At 37.7% G+C, this 19,667-nt stretch overlaps 3 protein-coding genes, 1 long non-coding RNA gene and 1 pseudogene across 6 annotated transcripts; 1 reads left to right on the forward strand and 4 right to left on the reverse strand.

Annotated features, from left to right (window-relative positions):
- Window positions 1-2,160: 2,160 nt before the first annotated feature.
- Window positions 2,161-2,932, forward strand: LOC137734496 (copper transporter 2 pseudogene; annotated as a pseudogene).
- A 772-nt stretch (window positions 2,933-3,704) lies between these two features.
- Window positions 3,705-5,050, reverse strand: LOC148695989 (uncharacterized). The gene is made up of 4 exons (XR_015964180.1): window positions 4,913-5,050; window positions 4,793-4,830; window positions 4,588-4,702; window positions 3,705-3,937 (listed from the first exon to the last, which is right to left on the reverse strand). It is a non-coding gene; the product is annotated as an uncharacterized LOC148695989 (long non-coding RNA).
- A 223-nt stretch (window positions 5,051-5,273) lies between these two features.
- On the reverse strand, window positions 5,274-8,274 carry LOC137733764 (N-terminal nucleophile aminohydrolases (Ntn hydrolases) superfamily protein). Of its 2 annotated transcripts, none has more exons than XM_088696792.1 (7): window positions 8,110-8,274; window positions 7,722-7,893; window positions 7,113-7,177; window positions 6,613-7,007; window positions 6,393-6,451; window positions 6,161-6,265; window positions 5,274-5,620 (listed from the first exon to the last, which is right to left on the reverse strand). In XM_088696792.1, the coding sequence occupies exons 4-7, from the start codon at window positions 6,988-6,990 to the stop codon at window positions 5,401-5,403; spliced, it is 762 nt and encodes a 253-aa protein (XP_088552918.1). In that variant the 5' UTR covers window positions 6,991-7,007; window positions 7,113-7,177; window positions 7,722-7,893; window positions 8,110-8,274; the 3' UTR covers window positions 5,274-5,400. The 2 variants fall into 2 exon arrangements, with proteins under 2 accessions (XP_088552918.1, XP_068329045.2); XM_068472944.2 differs by having other exon boundaries at window positions 6,613-6,996; window positions 8,110-8,269.
- A 1,085-nt stretch (window positions 8,275-9,359) lies between these two features.
- LOC137734035 (small G protein family protein / RhoGAP family protein) lies at window positions 9,360-13,458 on the reverse strand. Of its 2 annotated transcripts, none has more exons than XM_068473282.2 (10): window positions 13,332-13,458; window positions 12,558-12,671; window positions 12,205-12,467; window positions 11,804-11,866; window positions 11,683-11,701; window positions 10,949-11,047; window positions 10,750-10,827; window positions 10,408-10,652; window positions 10,137-10,299; window positions 9,360-10,001 (listed from the first exon to the last, which is right to left on the reverse strand). In XM_068473282.2, exons 2-10 carry the CDS (start codon window positions 12,616-12,618, stop codon window positions 9,862-9,864), a joined length of 1,131 nt encoding a protein of 376 aa, XP_068329383.2. In that variant the 5' UTR covers window positions 12,619-12,671; window positions 13,332-13,458; the 3' UTR covers window positions 9,360-9,861. The 2 variants fall into 2 exon arrangements, with proteins under 2 accessions (XP_068329383.2, XP_068329385.2); XM_068473284.2 differs by having other exon boundaries at window positions 12,558-12,707; window positions 13,332-13,408.
- An 893-nt stretch (window positions 13,459-14,351) lies between these two features.
- Window positions 14,352-16,297, reverse strand: LOC137734034 (Major facilitator superfamily protein). The gene is made up of 2 exons (XM_068473281.2): window positions 15,589-16,297; window positions 14,352-15,483 (listed from the first exon to the last, which is right to left on the reverse strand). Exons 1-2 carry the CDS (start codon window positions 16,039-16,041, stop codon window positions 14,410-14,412), a joined length of 1,527 nt encoding a protein of 508 aa, XP_068329382.2. The 5' UTR covers window positions 16,042-16,297; the 3' UTR covers window positions 14,352-14,409.
- Between the last annotated feature and the right edge of the window lie 3,370 nt (window positions 16,298-19,667).

Consider the following 19,667-nt stretch of genomic DNA (forward strand, 5'->3'; position numbering starts at 1 on the left):
GGTCTTAGTGAGACCCTCCAATAACCATGGGACTAGCTAAGACTATCCTCTATTTCTCGTCCTTGTCATGCTCAACGACCACTCCCGACAGACTCCTCGTCATCACCAGTCACCTAGATCAATCATTAACTTCCCGACTATCTTTTAGATCCATTTCACAACCAACTTTCATATAAAATATACCAAATTGAAGCTGGGAGCGACAAGATTACGATTTTACTTGAATCGAGGCCAAAATGTGGTCGAATGTGGCCGGAAAATGGCCTGGAAGTCTCGGCCTGTTTGGGCTTCTTCAAATCCATGACAAATTTGAGCATGCAAAGCTAAGATTTCGGTCCAGGGATGGTGATGAATTTTTTGGCGGTGCTAACTTCATCCAATTTAATGAGGGTTGGCCAAAAAACACATCGGGAAACCTGCAACTCATCGGGAAAATTGGAGTCGTGAGGTTCTGTTCGAACAACGCATAGCTAGAGAGGGAGGGAGGACAGAGAAATAGAGACTGGAATCAATAAGGAGTTTGACCAGGAATGAGAAAGAAACATGAATTGAGAGGTCTGAGAGGAAAAAAAGAGGGAGATGGTGGGATGATGAGAGAAGAGGAAAAGAGTGGGACGGAAATGGTAGGAAAAGATGGAGAAAAAGATAAGATCATAATAAAATATTAATAATTTATATATTAAATAAAATAATATTAGAATTTGTTATTATCCAGCTTATTAGTCCAATACTGCACCAAACGCTTCACTAAGTTAGTCTAGTTTAGTCTAGTCTAAGCCAGTCCAGCTTAGTCCTTGAAGCTAATCCAGTCCGAGATAGTCCGGCGCAACAAACGCTCCCTTACTATCCAGGCTATTGAGCTAAGACAAGTACTGTTCACGTATGCATCGCATTTAGTGCAGCTTTTTTACATTTTTACATTTTTACATCATCATGATTTTGTTTAGAATCAAACAAGATATCAACTTCGACCATTTTCAGCTACATATTGATACAAAATTCTCCCAGCATGGAATGGGCGATGCACATAATTCTTAACGTGAGAGATTTTTCAGCGTGACAGTCATACCAATATGTTGTATTATAATTTTGCTCATGTTATGATATATATATATATGTGCGTATCATGTATTGTTAATATATTCTAAGTTAGAAAATTATCAACCTTACTTTTTTTTTTTGTAGAGTATCAATGTAACAATTAACACACATTATAATACTACGTGACAATGTGATGGTCATAACATTGTGGGGGATTGGGTTTGTTCGCATGCCTCAACTCAACAATTTGCAATTTTTCTACAATGTAACAAAGCATATTGAATACCCAAAAAATGAACGACTAAATTTGAGCATTAAAATGAACGGTCTTGAGTTCGATTCTCGTTAAAAGTGAATTTAAACTACATTATTGTTAACTTATTGTGAGGCTAAGTTCATATTTTTCTCCTTAATATAGATAATATCGATTGTTTGAAAAATAAAAATAAAAATAAAAATAATCACGGGCGTTTTAGCCACGCTCGTAGTAGTTGATAGGAAGTAGGATGTTTTTTAGCAATAAATTGGTGGCAGTATAGTCAGATATGGTGTACGGACTAGTATACCTCTCCTAGACTCCTATCCTGAAATACCAAAGACGAGTAAGTTATTAGATTCCACTAATGCCCACTCCTCCACTCCACTTTCTAAGCACCATTGAATTTGAATCTTTTTATTTCCTTCTCCAATATAAATTTAATGGACCAACATAATGATCTTGGCCTAGATATATGATTTATTCTCGGACCGTGGATCTGAACGAAACATTATATATTTTTTGGTTTTGAAAAATTGATGTTCAAACTAAACTAATTTATTGAGAAATGAGATTTGAGCTCAAGTGTGTAAAGACAGATACATTACATAACCAACTGACCTAACTCACGTCTGTTATATATCACATTAAAATAAGCTTGTTCAAAATTTTATATTTAGTATGACAACGCAAGTTACAGAATATCTTGAAAAATTTAATATAGTGGAACTGTGGAAATTGTAAAATTACATTAAAAGCCATATGAAACAAACAAAAGCCAGAGTAAAATAAAAAGAAGGCCACTCATCTCTCAAACTTCGGTCGTCATGACCCCCAACCTCGTTGCTTTCCAGCTCCTCCATTTATATAATACACACTAAAATCAAGAAGAAAAAATCACCTTCAATTGCCGTCAAAACCAGATTCATCCGAAGTAATCCAACCTCAAAATCTCAAACCTCTCTCTCTCTCTCTCTCTCTCTCTAGAGAGAGAAATGGACGACATGCCAAATATGTCTCCTCCGCCCAAGGGCGACCTGACGAACACAACTTATGGTACCATGATGATGAGCAGCAGCCTCACATGGGGCAAAGATGTCATCATCCTCTTCCCCAAGTGGCCTAACAACAACCTCAGTATGTACATCTTGGCTCTCTTCTTCGTCTTCCTCCTCGCTGTCGCCGTCGAGGTATTGTCCGTTTCGCCCAAACACAGACCGGCAGCCAAACCCTATATATCCCTTCTCGGTCAAACCGGCGTCCACACCTTTCGTACCGGTTTGGCTTACCTGGTCATGCTCTCTGTCATGTCATTCAATATCGGAATCCTCATCGCCGCCGTGGCCGGCCATGCGCTAGGTTTCTTCATCGTTAAGGTTCGTGATCATGGCCAACACCCGCCCGACTCGCCCGAGCCCAAAGTTTGATTTGTCTTCTTGTTGATCGGTGCTTAAGTTTGTGTGGGTGCTTGGGTTTGTTTCTACTTTCTATATTCTTTTTTTGTTGGTTTGTTATATAGTGCGTGACTATATTTAACGGGAAATAGTTTTGCTCACCATCTAATTTATTATTATCAGATGAATTTAAATTTTGACATCTATATGATGAATAGAAATAAATCTCATAATTTAAATTCATCGAATGATGATAAATAAGATGGTGAGCAAAAGTTGCCCCATATTTTATGTGTGGCTGCTTTTTTTCACATAAGATTTTCTTGTGCTTCTTGTGTTGTGTTTTAGCTAGTTTGCTTGTGGCTCAAATGAACTAATATTTGTATGATTTGCATATTTCTGTTCGAATGAAGTAATATTTGAACTACACCTCAAGAAAGTTAAGGGAGAATCCTACTTCATTATTCTACCCTTCTCGTACCACTATACTGGATATACGTGTTACAATTGAAATGCGTTTGATACACCACATTAGCATGTCAAACACATCACTATAGTGAGGCTCGTTTGGTAAATAATATTGGACTAAGCTAACTAAATTAAGGCATGTTGACTATTGAAATTACTAAAAAGGTCTGAATAGGTAGAAGCTAGATTACTCATAAACGAAACTTATTTCAATCCCCACAAACTGGTAAAACATCAATACCTCATAACTTATTCTTTTTTTTTTTGAATTAGAAGTTTTAATACCCACAAAATTATGACCCTTCACCTCGGCCTTCAAATCTTACTAGCAAATTGTACCCGCGCGTTGCTGCAGGTTTGAAACATTGTTGAAAATGTAGAAAATCTCGAAAATGTGTCAAATTGTACCATGTGTTCGGGTGTTCCTTATGTTATGCAATATTTGAGCTTTCAGTTTAGTACACTTACATCTTCAATCTCTAATAAACAAAGAAAATGATAATCACATATTTAACAATATATAGATTGCCCACATACATCATAGGTAATTACATGACATTCATAATGCTCTTGCCGGATATAATCTGATTAACCAATATCAAGTATCATTTATATGAAAGATAAAAAGGTGCAGTAGTAATATACCCATAATATGATGCGAGAGCCTTGCTTTTCTCAGCACCAAGTTCTTAAGGAACAATCTGCTTGCGGATAATCATGTCACAACCTCATCAACATTGTCAGCCTCCACCGTGCTTAAGCCAGTGCACAACTTGAACTGGTTTGTTAATACCAGCAAAATTAGCATTAACTAAAACAATCAATAATTTATGCATTAATGAAAGCAAACTTCTTCCATTTAATTCAAACCCATCAAATTAAATGAAGAACTAAATCCAACTCAGAATTTAAAATTCAAACTTCTTACCAAATTAAGAAAAAAATGTTTTTCTTAATCTGACCAGTTGCCCGTTTTTGAGAACCTGCTCATGGTAGTAAACTCAAAAGTGGGAGTCAAGTGCATCCCCTTGTACTTCTTATTGTCTCCAGACAACCGAAGGATCCAACACGAAGAGAGCGAGATGAAGACGGAGATAAGCAAAGAGAAAACAGAAAAGCAAAGAGAGACAAAAGGCAAACAGAAAAGCAGATAGCAAAACGGCAAATTAAGCAAAAAAAGCAGGGACATTTTCGTCCGGACACTATAGAAAGATGCTTAAGAACTTGGAAGCGAAACCTCCATAGAAGAACACTTGAGAAGACTAAACAAATAGACGACTCGGGACTGCCATGTTACTTATGGAAGCCGTTCAAATGTATCATAAAAATCATTTGGCCGTCAAAAGATTGATACAGCATCGAATGTGCCTTAATTCTCAGGGGAGAAGGAAGGAATGTGAAATTAGATGGGGGGCTATAAATTATTACCATAGATGGAGAGCATGAGAGAAGTCTTTGTTCAATATGAGATGCATGAAACCGTCTGAAAGGTGTGCATCGGCCACCAAACCGTCAGGTGCTCTTTCATTTCTATTGGAAATTACTGCAGCACCAATGCTAATAAAATTTCCCTTTGATATGGACCATTTTGTTTCTCCTGGATATGAGCAAAGGGTGGTGCTACAGAACAAACCTCAGATTCATGACGACCCGAAAGGCATTTTCTAGCATCTGAAGACAGAAACTTTACTATCAAATAAATCAATTTAAAGTCAGAAACAAAAGGGAAAGAAGAGGAGAGAAATTAAATTACATTATCGAACGGCTCGAGCGATTTCCAAAACAACCCATCTGAGTTGGAGGACAGAAGGACTTCTCCGACGCGGTCCAAGTTGAGGCTGCAGTTCAAAGCCACCGCCGTGGCTCCACCGTCGAACTGTGCGTGAGGGAGAGGGAGAGATTCATCTGGTTCAATACAGCAATCTACATCTCCTTCCATTCAATGAGGTTTGAATTGTACGAATGGATATTGAAGTTGAAGGCCGAGAAAACGGAAGAATTTTCAGGTGGAATTTAAAAAAAACAACCGGTGATCGGGTTCGTTGGCGGAGGTGGAATTTGGCGCAATGTCATAATGCTACAGCGCATTCCTGGCTAAAAGATGTGACGCTAAATTACAATCAAGTGGAGTATATTCAATAGCATGCAACAGCATATGTTGTTTTCATTCTCTAATGCAACAGATTTCGTAGAAAATAAAATGGTGAAATAACAGGACTGCTGTTGACAAGCGGAGCCTTGTCACGGTAGCACCGTGTAAACCTTGACATCGTCCATCTCCGGGCTTCTCACTGAGTACTGAAATGTCCATCCGTGGCAAGCACCGGCATGCACGCCCTTCTTATTGATGGCGAAAACAGCTCCAACAAAACCAGGGAATTTTCTCGCTATTCGTGACATCGCATCCTTGGCAGCGAGTTTAGGTTCCATCCCTAATCTCATACTCTCCACAACTTGATAACTGTAATTCAATCATTTAAACTAGATTGTCAGTCATTAAACAGAAGTTGAACAGATTCAGTACAGGAGCAAACTGGGGGCTAAATACACATGGCAGAACATAAAACAAAGCCTGCTCGACACATACATAACGCATTCTTTATATCGCGTGGTTCTACCTACAAAGATCCATTTAAGTAGTTTTAGCATCCAAATAAACTGGAGCTGCAAATACAATGCATCGTACTGGTGTATTATGTTCGAAACTCGAGCCACGGTAACAGTTTATAACAAACCTCCAACAGGCATGGTTTGCTTAATTATTAAGGGTTTAAGAATATGCAAGTCAATTCATAACTTCATCACCCCCCACGAGGAAAGACGTTGAGCATAATAGTTATGGCTTCAATGGAGCAAAACCTAATTTCAAAAGCTAAGATTTGTAATTGTTGACTGGAACTGACATCCTTCAGCAATATTATTATTTGCTCCAAAAAAGAACCCAAATAGGACCAGGACCAAAGATGACCAATAACTGAGTAATGGATGTTTTTTCAATTACCATGGAAGGAAACGCATCATGACGTCACCATCTCCGGTTGCACCACAAGCACCAACTTCATCATCAGCATATGCAGAAGATCCAGCAATTGGCCCATCACCCACCCTGTAGTTAAGAAAGCAATGTCTTTAGTGGAATGGGGAGATAAATTTGTCATTTCATCATTTTTGATTAAGCTAACCCTATATTCTCTAAAATCTCTATGAGCTATACCAAAAAGACTATAACTTACCTCCCTGGGATCTTAAATGTGGCTCCATTTGTCGAGGTACCAACGGCAATTTTCCCCATCTAGACAAGAAACCGTAGGTAAATCAGTGAAATCAAGTTATTCACAGAAACTTTACTAAGAATGTTAACCAACAGCAATTTTCCCCATCTAGACAAGAAAATGTAGGTCAATCGGTGAAATCAAAGTATTCAAAGAACCTTTACTAAGAATGTGAGCCTACTTTATCAAAAACTGCCATTGATATGGTGTCGTGGTTGTGACGACCAATGGGAGATGATCTTGGGTTAATATTAGTGGTTTTGGAACACAGCCCATGAGAAAGACCTAGAGAGTCCTTTGCATGATAAGGGCCACAACTATTAGTAGGTACGACATCTTTCCAAAAATTAGGCTGGCAGTCGCTTTCTTTCCATTTGGTCCACTTCTCAATGGATTCTGATGAACTAAGGTTTGTTGGTCCTGGAAGACCCATTGAAATTGCAAAGGCTGACGCCTTCTCTCCGACAAGCAAAGTGTGTTCGGTATACTGCATCACTAACCTAGCAGCTTTGATTCCTTCCCTTACATACCTCATGGCAGCAACAGCTCCAACCTCCATCGTCACCTACGCATGTCCTTAGCAAACAAATAATAGATACTCATTATCAAAGCAAGCAGTACAAAATGCTGCAATAGCAAGAGCAACAATTGAGACGGACGGAGCGCGTGAATACAACTTACCCCATCCATGACCAGAGCATCGATTGTAGTTTCTCCGTTCTCATCTGGACTCCCACCAGGCCCAACTGTCCCAACAACATCATATATTATACTTTCATATAGTAGCTATCAAACCCATCAACATTCTAATCAACATTCTAAATGAGAAATCACAAAATTAATTACATAAGTCAGGAGAAAGTTTTAGCATACAAAGAAAGCAAAACTTACTTTCGGTTATGATTACATCCTTTGAAAACTCAATTCATACATACGTTATAATATGATTTGAGGTTTCCATTCTTATGAGAAGTGATATTGACATATGCTACATAATACGACTGCCATCGGTAAGAAACTATTTGTCCTGGTTTTCCAAGCACACCCAAGAACTAAGATCCTAACAATTAAACCATGGTTGGTCAACAATTTATTTGCCATCTTCATCTTCTATACCATGAACTTTCTGACTCAAAAAATTGTCTCCCTCCCTTCCTAATGTGTAATTCCAATCCACACAAACACTGACTGTCAAATCAAATTCATACAGATAATCCAACCATCAATTCCTTATAACATTTTTTCTTACATGAAGATAAAATCAACTAAATCCAAGAATCCAAAAACTACCTGTACCATCACATCTGAGCTCCTCGCAAGCCGAGCAACCCTCAACGACGGCATCCACGGCGGAGAACCCATTATCCACAGCCCTCCATGCTGTTCTGACAGCCTCTACGAAGGGCCATGTGCTCACCACCACAGGGTACTGCCCTGAATCCGAAGCTTCCTGGCCTATGACCTGATAACCCATCAATAAAAATACGATCTTTAATCAAATAATACCACCCAATCATGCACGTAATGAAAGAACCAAAGTACCCAACTGTTTGATTCCTCAGAAAATGCAGGGGAAATTTGAATTACATGAAAAAGATACAAATTTCAGGAACCAATTGGAGGAGAATAAAGAGTAAAAATATAACTAAAATTTATGATCTCGTGTGTACTAAATTACCAAGGAAAGCAGTGAAAATGTAAGGATCAAGATTGGTAGAGAGCTCAGACGGTTGGCAGCCATGGAAAGGGACAATGATTGCTGCTCTGTTATCTTTGGAGCTGCTGGGCACGAGTTTGACTAACAGGTGTTTTATTTCAAATACACATTTGGTCACTGTGGCCTAACCATTGGCTAACTTTGTCAAATCAATTATAGGGGCATAGCTGTCCTTTTCAAGAGCGTTCACGTACTCTTGTGTAAGAGAATTTTTTCATTATGACGGAAACACGAATGATACATCATGCGTTTTATAGAAGTGGTGAGAAATTATATTTTTTAAGTTATCAACTTTTTAACACATATATCCCACAATTTCTATAGTAACACGTAATATACCACCTTATATACCGATTACACTGAAAAATCTCCCTATGTGCAAATATGCATTCCAAATACTGATTGGTTGCGTTTCATATTGTGCAAAAAATTGTAAGGGAAATTAGTCGAGTGTGTTGTGAAATTTTAGTGTTAATGCCACATATGTAATTATATGAGAAAACAATCCAAATTAGATTTTGGTATGAAAAGTACTAGTAATGTTGTGTCAAAAGGGCTATATATAGAGGTAGGCTTATAACCTTATTACAAACAAAAGATAGAATAGTGAAAGTAATAATATCAATATCTCTTTCCTCTTTTTACCTGTATCATTTGTGAGATACAATTACAAAAATAAATAGTATGATACATTGCACCTATTCCGGTTCTTCCTCTAGCAAAGTTATCTCTCTCTCTCACTTTTTTCTTTTCTTTTTTTTGGGAAAACTCACTTTTTTCTATTCATAAGAGTGAAATTTGTAGACTTCTGCAGGCATGCTTTGTTCAGGAAATTGACCAGGACCACTATCGTTCCGAACTTGCTGGACGTGCTGGGGCAGGAGATCTCCCACCTCTTGGACTGGGGGAGAATGCTCAAGGTAACTAGCTAAGAGAGGGGCCTAAGTACGGCGGATGCCGTACACTTGGGTGGCAAAGGAAAGCGAGATCATACCAGTTTTTTCAGGCCTGTTCGGACATATGGTTCCTGCGGCGGATCAAGTTGGTGAGCGTGTGATGGCTTAAAGGACCTTTCGACTCCTGACATTTTCTTCGATGATTTCCCACCCGAGATGCTTGATTATCTCGAACTCTTACAAGCTCGTCGGAGTTATGAATTTCTGGGAGTCTTGTGTAGCTGTTATTTGGTATGAATTCTGGGACACAACTGATTGTTTGGTACACTAGAAACGAAGATTTGAACTTCTTTAATAAATACTCTGTTTAATTGTTGAACATCATGAAAATCGCTTCTTTATACAATATGCTAATCCAACATAGACCTAGTCTGTACTGCAACCTGAGTCCACCATAAACTCAGTGTTAACTGATCTTATTAAGAAATTTACACAATCATGGTGATGCAGTAACTCAAACCAAACTAAGATAACAATGCCAAAACCAATCATAACGGTCCAATTCGGTATTAAATCCAAGCTTTTTCACTGCTGCAAACCAAGCACTCATAGTAGCAAGTATATGTAATGAGATAGTAGCTTCATCTCCCCTTGCAAATGGTCTACCATGCTCCAACTCGGAAAAAAGTTTGAACTTTCTTAGGACTGGCAAAGGTCATAACTTCTTGTACTTGTAATCATCGTCTCAGCCAGATCTGGTTTCAGTCTCGAAACAGCGTCAGTTGGAGTTGGAGTTGGACTGCCCAAGGAATTCGTATCATCTCCAGATTGTTTCGTTAGCATCTGTGAAAATTGCATTGTGATGTTCCATGAGGCACTGGACGACCTCAATAGCGCCGAGGTCCATGGGCACACCATCATCCAAGGGGATGGAATCATCTACATCATCACCTTCATCTGAATCCACAATAAAAGAAAAGTAACACGGAAAAGAAATGAATAACTTCTTTCAAAAAACCAACAATATAAACACCTGTTTAGTTCGTAAATTTCTATAAAATAGAAACAGGTTGGTAATGGAGAACCCCTCACCAGAAAGCATGTCCCACGCAGAATAAGTAGGCTCTGGATCCAAGTTCTTCCTGGAAGGACCTTTTGACGGTTGATTCCAATATTTCCTATATAGGTCTGGTGTCCTACCCTTTTGCCAAATTATAACAGGGGCCATCTCCATTGCGAGACTTTGGATGTTCATCTGTGTACAGTTAACAACTATTTAAACAAGCTTATCAAAGATTCAGCTACGAACAACCCGCCATGGATACAACACAGAGAGAGAGAGAGAGAAAGGGATGCTTCCTACCTTGTTAAGAACTGACTTCTGGCTAACACGGAGCAGTAATGCAGTGACAAATTCTAGGGTTGTGTAGTTGACTGTAGGGAGCCTCCTGAGCATGTTTCTCATCGCACGTATGCTGGAACGAGCACCTTTGATCTCATTATAAAGCTCAAATGTGGTTAGTGGCTCAGGAAGGGTAGCTAGGTAACATTTGACTAGAGCCGCTACGTCAATTGGACTTACACCCTCTGGTAATGATGCATTTGAATCTGATATTACAACACTAGATTAGTGTTGTTCAAATAGAACTAAGAAAACTATGTTTCAGAGAAATAAATGAAAAGAAAACATACACACGTCAGATACCTTGGTTGTACAGTGAAACTAGTTGTTGAATGACTTTTTTATCTCCCTCGCCTTTAAACAGATATGGTGTATTGAGTCCTAGAAGTCAAAAACAATCACGAACAAGATAATCATACATGAAATGGAAATCAAAGTAATATATGTATATCATACATGCACCAGAAGTGTACAAATTAGAGAAGTATAGACTATGGAGTACCTGATGATATGAGATAATCTGCACATCTGACCAAAATTTGAGGAATGGGCTTACTAGATTGTTGCCGTTGCACAGTAACTTCAATCGGAACTCCAAAAACTGAAAATATAAATTTTAAGTAACTATCACCATTCACCATTTAACCCAAGATTAAAAGAAACCACCATCCTGATACGGTTTAATCTTGACACACAAACCACCAAATTAGGGAGATACAGATGATCCAGCATTTCAACATGTTTCAAATAATGCCAACTAATAAAAACCTGAGTCCTTTTCAATAAATTCTCCGCTACAAATTTCACCTTACAGCTACATATACAAATAAATTTTAGGGGGAACCCCGTGTGCCAGAAGGTCATGTGTAATGTAAGCAGAAGTCAAAGAAACAAAGCTTCCAAAGTTTCCTCGATCCCAACTTTGACCACCAGTATACTATTAACTGCTTCCCGCTATCTCATATCCTACAACTAATATTGTATATTTCCTTGTTTGTTGATTCCAGAGAAAAACCAGACGTGTGATTGAAGAAGAAGCAGCCGGACACCAAACAAGCAACAAAAATCAACAATCCACACTATAGCCTTCGAAACTAACTGTAGTACTGTATCTCAGTTCCATCAAGTTTAACACTGTAAATCTCACAGATTTTTTTTTTTTTTTTTCCGAATATTACAATTAATAACGTTAGGCAAAAACGTACATGGAGGGAGTAGAAAATTCAAGAAACTTACCATCAGTGCTTGCAACACCCTGAAAATTGAAAAAAAAAAAAAAAAAAAACAAGATTAGATTTTTAAAATATGTATAACAAAGAAGAAAAGAAAGGTAACAACTGTTTTATAAATCCTATACCTTCTGCCATCTTTCAATGTCACTCAAAATAGTTTTGCTCTTTTGGGCAGTCTTCTTTGCCACCTGAAAGAAAGAAAAACCATCTCGAATATGTCAGTTACGATCCCAACTTAAAAGTCATGCTCTACGCACATGATTAGATTGTCAATGGCATTCACCATTAGGGTTAAAGAAACAGAAAATTAGTATAATATGTTCACTCTAAGTTAGTTTCAAGTTTCACTTCTGTATTTCCTGCAAGATTTTACTTTTATTTTCATCTTTTTAGACTCTTGTATTTAGTTTCCGTACTTGAGCTGCATCACTAGGCGTGTTTACAAAACACCCTTAGCAGTGATAAAATGAAGTATTTGAAGAAAGTGACTACTGATATATCCCAGACAAAGTTCTAGAAGGTCTACCTCTTCAACTTTTATCTTCCCCACAGAGACCTTTTCCTTTGTCTCTGATAAGCCCTTCCTAAAAAATGTACCAGTTGTTGCAGCAGCAACTATAAGACGTTCCTGAACAGCATGTCTTGTAGCTGGTTGCTGAAGAAGCGCCCATCGACTTTTGAACATTGACCCAACTCGTTCTGCCACATCAGCAACATTCACTTTTGCATCTTTAGTGACCTCTTCAACAAATGTTCCAGCCGAATGTCCAGCTTCTTTAATCTTCACCCCTGCATTAAAACACAGTTGGCTACAGTCAAACACATATGTTTTTCTTATAAAAGGATTAAACAAGAAAAAACGGTGCAGTCAAAAGGTACCTGAGGAAGAAAAGAACTCGGTAGTCTTTTCTTTCCACCGGGGTGAGATGTCGGAAGGCATTGTAGCAGTTGCAGATACCAGAGTCAAATTATAAAGGCAAAGACCAGTTTAGCCTGTTTTGAAGGGAACAAGATCACAACGGCTTTGCTCTTTCTTTAAGAAAAACTAAGGTATACATGTAAGAAAGAAACCGGCTTTGATTTCACAGGTAGCAGCCTCTTGAATTCATTTACCAACGCGAATTCGAAATTCAACTTAAACAATAAATCATCAAAGTTTCCCTTCTCCAATCCAATCAATCAACTTAAACAATAAATGTTTCAATGTCCACTATTTGGTTGGTGAGAAAATGAAAGAAGGTAAAATCCCCTCCCCCCATCATTCCCAAATACAAAACAATTCAACTTAAGATTAAAAATTTATAATCCCAACTAAAAGCCAATCAGCTCCAATAATCAGTTATCTATCATTGTAATCTATCTAAACCGAGCGCAATGACGTTTTGGGATTCATACAACCGACCCACTTAGTGGGATAAGACTTTGTTGTTGTTGTATTCTGTCTAAAGATTATTCCTTTTTCATCAAATTTTATCAAATTCTCAAAACCCAGTTGGCCAAATCAAAATCCATCGCAACTTGATCAAAATTTTAATTACAAATTGAAAAGAAAAATAGTACTAATACAGCAACAGTTGAATGAAAATTAGTTTCGAATAATTAAAAACAAACAAAAACCCTAATTTTAACTAGTGAAATTCAAGAAGATATTACCTCTTTGGGGCTTGCTGATCACGGAAGCTGGAAGCGAAGAAGCTGAAACGCGAAAAACAAAATTGTAAAATAGAAAAATCCCTTCTTTTTACAGAGAGAGAGAAAGAGAGAGAGAGAGAGACGTAGGAAAGGGAAAGTCGTCCAATTTGGGAATCCAAAATGCGACACCCGTCTGCCATCGGTGGGGCCCAGTAGGGTTGACAGGCGAATGATATGACGCCACGTGGGCGCTAATTTGTGAATACGCGGACTAGGTTCTTCAACTGACATAACCGTTGCGTGCGCAGACTGAGATTAGCACTTTGTTTTGGCTTAAACTTTAAAGTTAAGACTGTGATTAACATTAACCTCCCCGGTGTGCCCCACCCTTAATCCTTAATTTTCAACTTTTAAATCAAAGAGTGTGTGGCATGCCTATATTAGTGGGGCCCACTCTGTTATTATATGGTCTGCCACTTGCATATTTATCAAAGCTATAATTGAATATTCTAACAACAGAAAAATAATTGATTATTTTACATTTGGATGTAGGTGCGACACACGTAACAAATTCTACTAAGTCATCTACTTCGTCTGAAAGTACTTTTCAACTGATCGAAAACATTTTTAATGAAGCACTTAAAGTACTCACTACAAGAAGCACATAACTAGTGCATTTAACAAGAAACACTTGAAATGTTTTGAAATCTAATAATATTTTCTCTAAAGCATTTTCAATTATTTTAAAACACTTCCAAACAAACTCTTATTGTGTTTACTAAACCATTGAGAAATTATTACGTATTACTAGAGGTGTCAAAAGGGTTAACCTGAGTAATTTTAAGTTGATTTATGTGGACTTGGGCTGTGTTTAGGCCGATCCACTGAATAAACAAATTGTGTTTTAACTGACTCACTTGATAAAGTATTAAGCTCAATTCAATATGTGGTCCTGACCCATTAAGATTTTTGTCATGTTGGGTCGGATCACTAAATTGGTTGACTTAAGCAACAAACTTTAGTTTTTTTAAACTTTAAAAAAAAAAAAAAAAATTTAAACATGTATTAGAAAAAATAATCATGTATCATTATAAGTACATCAAGGAGCTTCCATCTTGGTGTCCTTGCTAAAATCCCCCACAATCCTCCTCCAAAACCAATGCTCCTGCCACACTATCTCCATCTTCTCAATCGGCACATTCTTCGTCTCCGGCAAAAACAAGTACACAAACAACGTCATCACCACCCCCCAACCCCCGAAAAAGAAGAAAATCCCGGCCTTGAAGTGGCAGAGCATGGCTAGAAAAGTTTGAGCAACAATGAAAGTGAACAAAAAGTTCACCACCACATTGATACTTTGTCCCGCCGACCGAATTTCCAAGGGGAAAATCTCACTCGGAACCAACCATCCGAGAGGCCCCCACGACCACCCGAATCCTGCTACATAAATGCATATCAAAACGAGCACCAAATAGGCATACCCTTTGCTCACTCCGCCGTGATCACCAAGCTGAGCTGCCATTACACCCCCCACCATAATTTGTGACACCAACATTTGAATCCCCCCAGCTAAAAACAGCGCTCTTCGCCCGAATTTGTCTACGATAAGCATGGATATGAACGTTGAGATTGTACCAACCACGCCAGTCATGACAGAGGACAAGAGCGAAGCGCTTTCTCCCAACCCAACTGTTCGAAAAAGTATTGGGGCATAAAAGGCAATGACATTGATCCCTGTCACTTGCTGAAAAAATGGTATGGTTATTGCCATCACAAGCTGAGCCCTATACTTTCTCTCCAGGATTTTCTTGAAAGGGTGTTTCATGTTTTTCGATATGTTGTTTGCTTTGATCAGATCATCGAGTTCCACTTGGACATCATCGACCCCCCTGATGCGTTGCAGCATTAGCTTGGCTGTTTGGTGGTCCGCGCTGCGCTGGATTAGGCTGTTGGGTGTTTCCGGAAGGAAAAATGCGCCGAGTGTTAGCACTGAGGCAGGCACTGCAGCCAAGGCTAGGGAGATTCGCCACCCCCAACCGCCTTTGATCTTCTCAGTGCCGTAGTTGATGAGGTTAGCTGATAATGCGCCAATGCCAACACTGAATTGGAAGCCATTGTTAATTGCTCCTCTGTATTTTGGTGGCGCCATTTCCGAAAGGTACAAAGGAACAGCCTGCACAACACAAACACATAGATTACGCAATAAGTAACACAGAAAATGAAAAACATCGAAAAGGGTATGCTTAGATGATTAATGTTAGCGGGCAAAATGTACTACCTGATTTCCAAAACCAACACCAACTCCAAGCAACACACGGCCGAGGATGAGCATGTAGATGTTCATAGCTGCACCGTTTAGAGCTGAGCCGGCGAGGAACGCAGCTCCACCGGCAAGGATTGAGGGCTTGCGGCCGTAGGCCCTCGTGACCAAACTGGCAAAAAGGGAAGCTACAAGACCAGCTATGTAGAGTGAGGATGTGAAGGAGGTCAACAATTCGCTGTCGAATTTACAGTAGTTGCTGATTTTGGTGTCCGATTTCATCTTCGTGTTTACCTCAGGGAAGAACTTTTTCAGAAACGGCTCCATTGATGTCACGCCGCCCGAAATTCCAATGTCGTAGCCGAAAATAACACCTCCTGTGGCTGCCATCATGCAAGAGAGGATGACGAACGGCGTCATCCTCCCGTTGTATTGGCCGGCTTCGGCTGCTACTGCTAACCCAACTGCCATTGCGTCTTCCAACCTCACTCACAAAAATATAGGAAGATAAGAGTACAAAGTTTAATAAATTTGTACAAAGAGAATGGATGTGTAAAGAGAGTATGTTTTACTCTTTTTTCTGACAATACGATATTCAAAACTACTGTAATTTACGGTAACGAATTTGTGGCCTAACCACTTGTGCAAGGGCAGTCTTACTTGACTGGTATACAGAGAATGAGATCAGCATTGAAATATGCATTGGATAACTTATGGGATATTCAGCAAATGGTTTTGGACTTTGTGTGGAATATGTAGGCAGTGGTTGCAATCACTATATATTATTTTACAAATTCAGGCAGGACCATAAGCATTTGTCTGAACTATGAAGAAAGTTAAGAGAGTACTACTTCTTTAGATAAGGCTAAAAAGTTAGAAAAATGTACTCATAAAATAAGCATTTGGTCCCATAAGCACAATTATTGGAGTAAAACCTTTTATATTTTTATGGTTTTAGTTAAAATGGTCTACGAAATTGACATAACTTTTCATTTTAGTTCCTGAAATTTAAAATCGATATAAGTGGTCTCTGAAATTGTCCATCCTCAATAATTTTGGTAATTCTGTGGAAAATCTCTGTTAAGTTGAAGAAACTACTAGTTTCAGAATAGGAGTTTGAGTTGACAAACAACGAAAATCAAAATTCAAATAAAATGTTATATTGTCATCATGTGAATTTAGAATTATGATTAGGTAGAATGCCACTTACATGCACAAAATAACGTGCCATGCCAATGCAAGAACATTACCCTAAAACCTGTGTTACATAATATGTAAGTATACCAGCCATGAGGATCAAAGTCTTGCGGCCGCAAGCTCCAGTGAGTGCAGAGGCAAAGAAGGAGGCTTCAAAGCCGGCTAGTGAGGTTGTAACCGTGGAAAAAAAAGTTGGCCATCAAATTTGCAGTAGTTGCTGGTTTTGGTGTCTTCCTTCATCTTAGTGCTCCGGGAAGGATTTCTTTTGAAATGGCTCCATCATTGAATTCACTCCACCTTAACGAATTAATCAGGATTAGTACTTGCATTAGCTAATAAATTTTGTCGATAATATTTGGCTAAATGTTTCGAGTCTGATGATTGTTTACGTAGTGTTATTAATTCACGTGTTATATATAGGATGATGAGTTCATTAGTAGTACAACACGGTGGTCTCAAATATATGAATATTATGATGACTGGCCTGAAATTCCAATATCGTAGCCAAAAATAATGCCTCCCATGGTAGCAGGATAGCACCACAACCTGGTTGCTAGATCGACCGTCAGGGTCTCTCCTGCGCAGGTGGATATCAATTTGTGGATTAACATGAATCAAGGCGCAAAACTGTGGAAACAAACCCAAACACCCCAATAGCACCTAGCAAGTAGTGGGCCAATATGGGCTAAAAAGCCTATAAAATGCAGAAGCAAAATACTGCCAAATAAAGTCCAAATCCATAAGCAAGCCTAAACGGCCCAAAGAAGAAGAAAATATAAAACAGAATAGGAACCACAATCAAACAGAAAAGAGAGATGCAAAATGCGAAGTGGGAATATCCATAGTCTCTCTGTCTCCTAACAGTTTAACGTCAATTCTCGTGTCAACATTACAAAATATTATATAAAAAAATATGAGATTATAGAAAATCTATAGAGAGTCCCACTTTTGAGAGTCTCCTTAGCATTTCTCAACAGCAAAAACAGTAACAACAAACAATCACGTAGAAAATGACATCGTTTGCTTCTTTGCATGTAACGGTCTCATTTCTTTTTGAGGAAAGCTAATGAAAAGTGTTTGAAAACTTTAAGTTTTAGCAATAAAGACAAAATAAAGGGTAAAACGAATAATACCAAGATTGATTTTTTAGTGTAAAAATGTGGTTTTTCGTTAAAGTGAACAATACCATGAGCTTTTTGTTAAAGTTCCCTTCTTTTTATTTGTAAATAACACTTCATGCAAAATTTACCTTCTAAAATAAAATATAAAAAATCATTATTGACGCTCAAGAAATTTAATTTTATATCTCTCATAAGAGTATTTTTCTTTTTAAATATACAGTGTTTAGAGTGTAAAATTAAAATTTTAGATTAATAATAATAATTTTCATAAAAAAAAAACCTAAGTTTATGAGTCAAATCAAACAGCAATTTGTCTCATAAAAAAAATAAGGAGCCAAGTATTTTCTCATATAAAGTTCAAAAGGTATTGCAAGAAAAACAAAAGGTAGGGCAGAAATAAAAAAGTTCAAACACTAATGATATTTAATTTGGGTCTTCTTTAACAAAACCAAAAGCTTCAATTGGCCCCAACTAACTTGATTAGTCTTTTCCTAATCCTTTGCCTTTTGGGAATTCCTCCTCAAAATATTTTGTGCCCAATTCACGAAACTTTGAAATGATTAGAATTGTTAATATTAAAAATTACTCTATAAAGATTATTTATATAAAAAATAAATAAAATATGAGATCATTTAGTCATCAAAACTGTACAAAAACAAATAGATGGATTTGGTAAGAGCATTATGAATTGTCCATTTGATTGTTACCCTTGACTGACTAAATGACTTTAATTTTAATTAATGTTTTGTAGAAATAATCTTTACCAAGTAATTTATCATATTCGCAATTCCTATTATAAATACGAAATCCAATAAATCGAACACTAAATAAATCTCCTGCCACTCTGCTCTTATTTTGTTCACCTTCTGTTTTTTCCAAAAGTTTTAGCAGGGGCAAGATAATGTAAAGTAGGATCGTCCATCTCCATAGCAATCTACATAACACCCAAAATTATTAGATTCGGTGGGTGAGATTTCCTTCTCAGTTAGATTATTGGAAAACTTCCATGCATTAACATATTCACCAGGCCGTGGGCTTGATTACAAAATTATAGCATCCCTAGTCTTATTAATTATAGTTGAATTTAATGATGTCCACCTGTATGAAACGTACGTGGTCCGTAATCTCCAATTAGTATATAACTTGGCAAGTGGGTCATATTTATCATGTTCGTATTGTTTTTAAATTATATTTGTTATCTTAATAGATCGTATCGTATCAAACTTATTATTTTTACGGGTTCTTAATAAATGACCTGATATCGACTCAACTCGTTAACGAGTCGTGTCGTCTTAATAGGTCATGTAATGAATTACAACAACATGTTAATCAGTTCTTGATAGTAACTCGATAATAATTTGACTCTTCAACATATTGACTTGAAACCTGTCGTTTTATTCCGATTAACAAGTCGTGCAAGAAATTGTCAAATCTTAATGTTGACGTTGAAATATTTAATTTTTAAAATCTCTGTTGTGAAAAAGGCATCTCAGAAGATTGCAAGAGTCATGCATGGATTGATGTAACGACCAATAACCGCCATCAACGGCTGAATCCATGGGAACGTTCTGTGCATGCATGATGTAACAGAAAATTAGAAAAATGTGTTAAAATCCAAAGATCAAAGAGGGCCCTTTCTCCACCGACTCTTTCTTTTCGAGTTGATTATTTTACAGCATGCTGATAAGCCCTAATACATCTATCGGTATATATAATTACCAAAATAATAAGCCATGTAAATTTGTCAAGAACAAACTGCAACTTGATTGTATATAACAT

The sequence above is a fragment of the Pyrus communis genome, chromosome 7, assembly GCF_041283825.1.
Source record: "Pyrus communis isolate YQ-2024b chromosome 7, ASM4128382v1, whole genome shotgun sequence".
NCBI classification, from domain to species: Eukaryota; Viridiplantae; Streptophyta; class Magnoliopsida; order Rosales; family Rosaceae; genus Pyrus; species Pyrus communis.

Excerpts from the sequence above, each read along its gene's own strand:
- LOC137734034 (XM_068473281.2), bottom strand. The coding sequence starts at position 16,041 with ATGGCAGTTGGGTTAGCAGTAGCAGCCGAAGCCGGCCAATACAACGGG. Across the intron at positions 15,484-15,588 it reads GTGTTGGTTTTGGAAATCAG|GCTGTTCCTTTGTACCTTTC; the intron begins GTAGTACATTTT and ends TGTGTTGTGCAG.
- LOC137733764 (XM_068472944.2), bottom strand. The coding sequence starts at position 8,172 with ATGGCTGCCAACCGTCTGAGCTCTCTACCAATCTTGATCCTTACATTT. Across the intron at positions 7,894-8,109 it reads CATTTTCACTGCTTTCCTTG|GTCATAGGCCAGGAAGCTTC; the intron begins GTAATTTAGTAC and ends ATGGGTTATCAG. Across the intron at positions 6,452-6,612 it reads CAATGGCAGTTTTTGATAAA|ATGGGGAAAATTGCCGTTGG; the intron begins GTAGGCTCACAT and ends TTTCTTGTCTAG.
- LOC137734035 (XM_068473282.2), bottom strand. The coding sequence starts at position 12,618 with ATGCCTTCCGACATCTCACCCCGGTGGAAAGAAAAGACTACCGAGTTC. Across the intron at positions 11,867-12,204 it reads GGAAGATAAAAGTTGAAGAG|GTGGCAAAGAAGACTGCCCA; the intron begins GTAGACCTTCTA and ends TCTTTCTTTCAG. Across the intron at positions 10,828-10,948 it reads AGATTATCTCATATCATCAG|GACTCAATACACCATATCTG; the intron begins GTACTCCATAGT and ends TTTGACTTCTAG.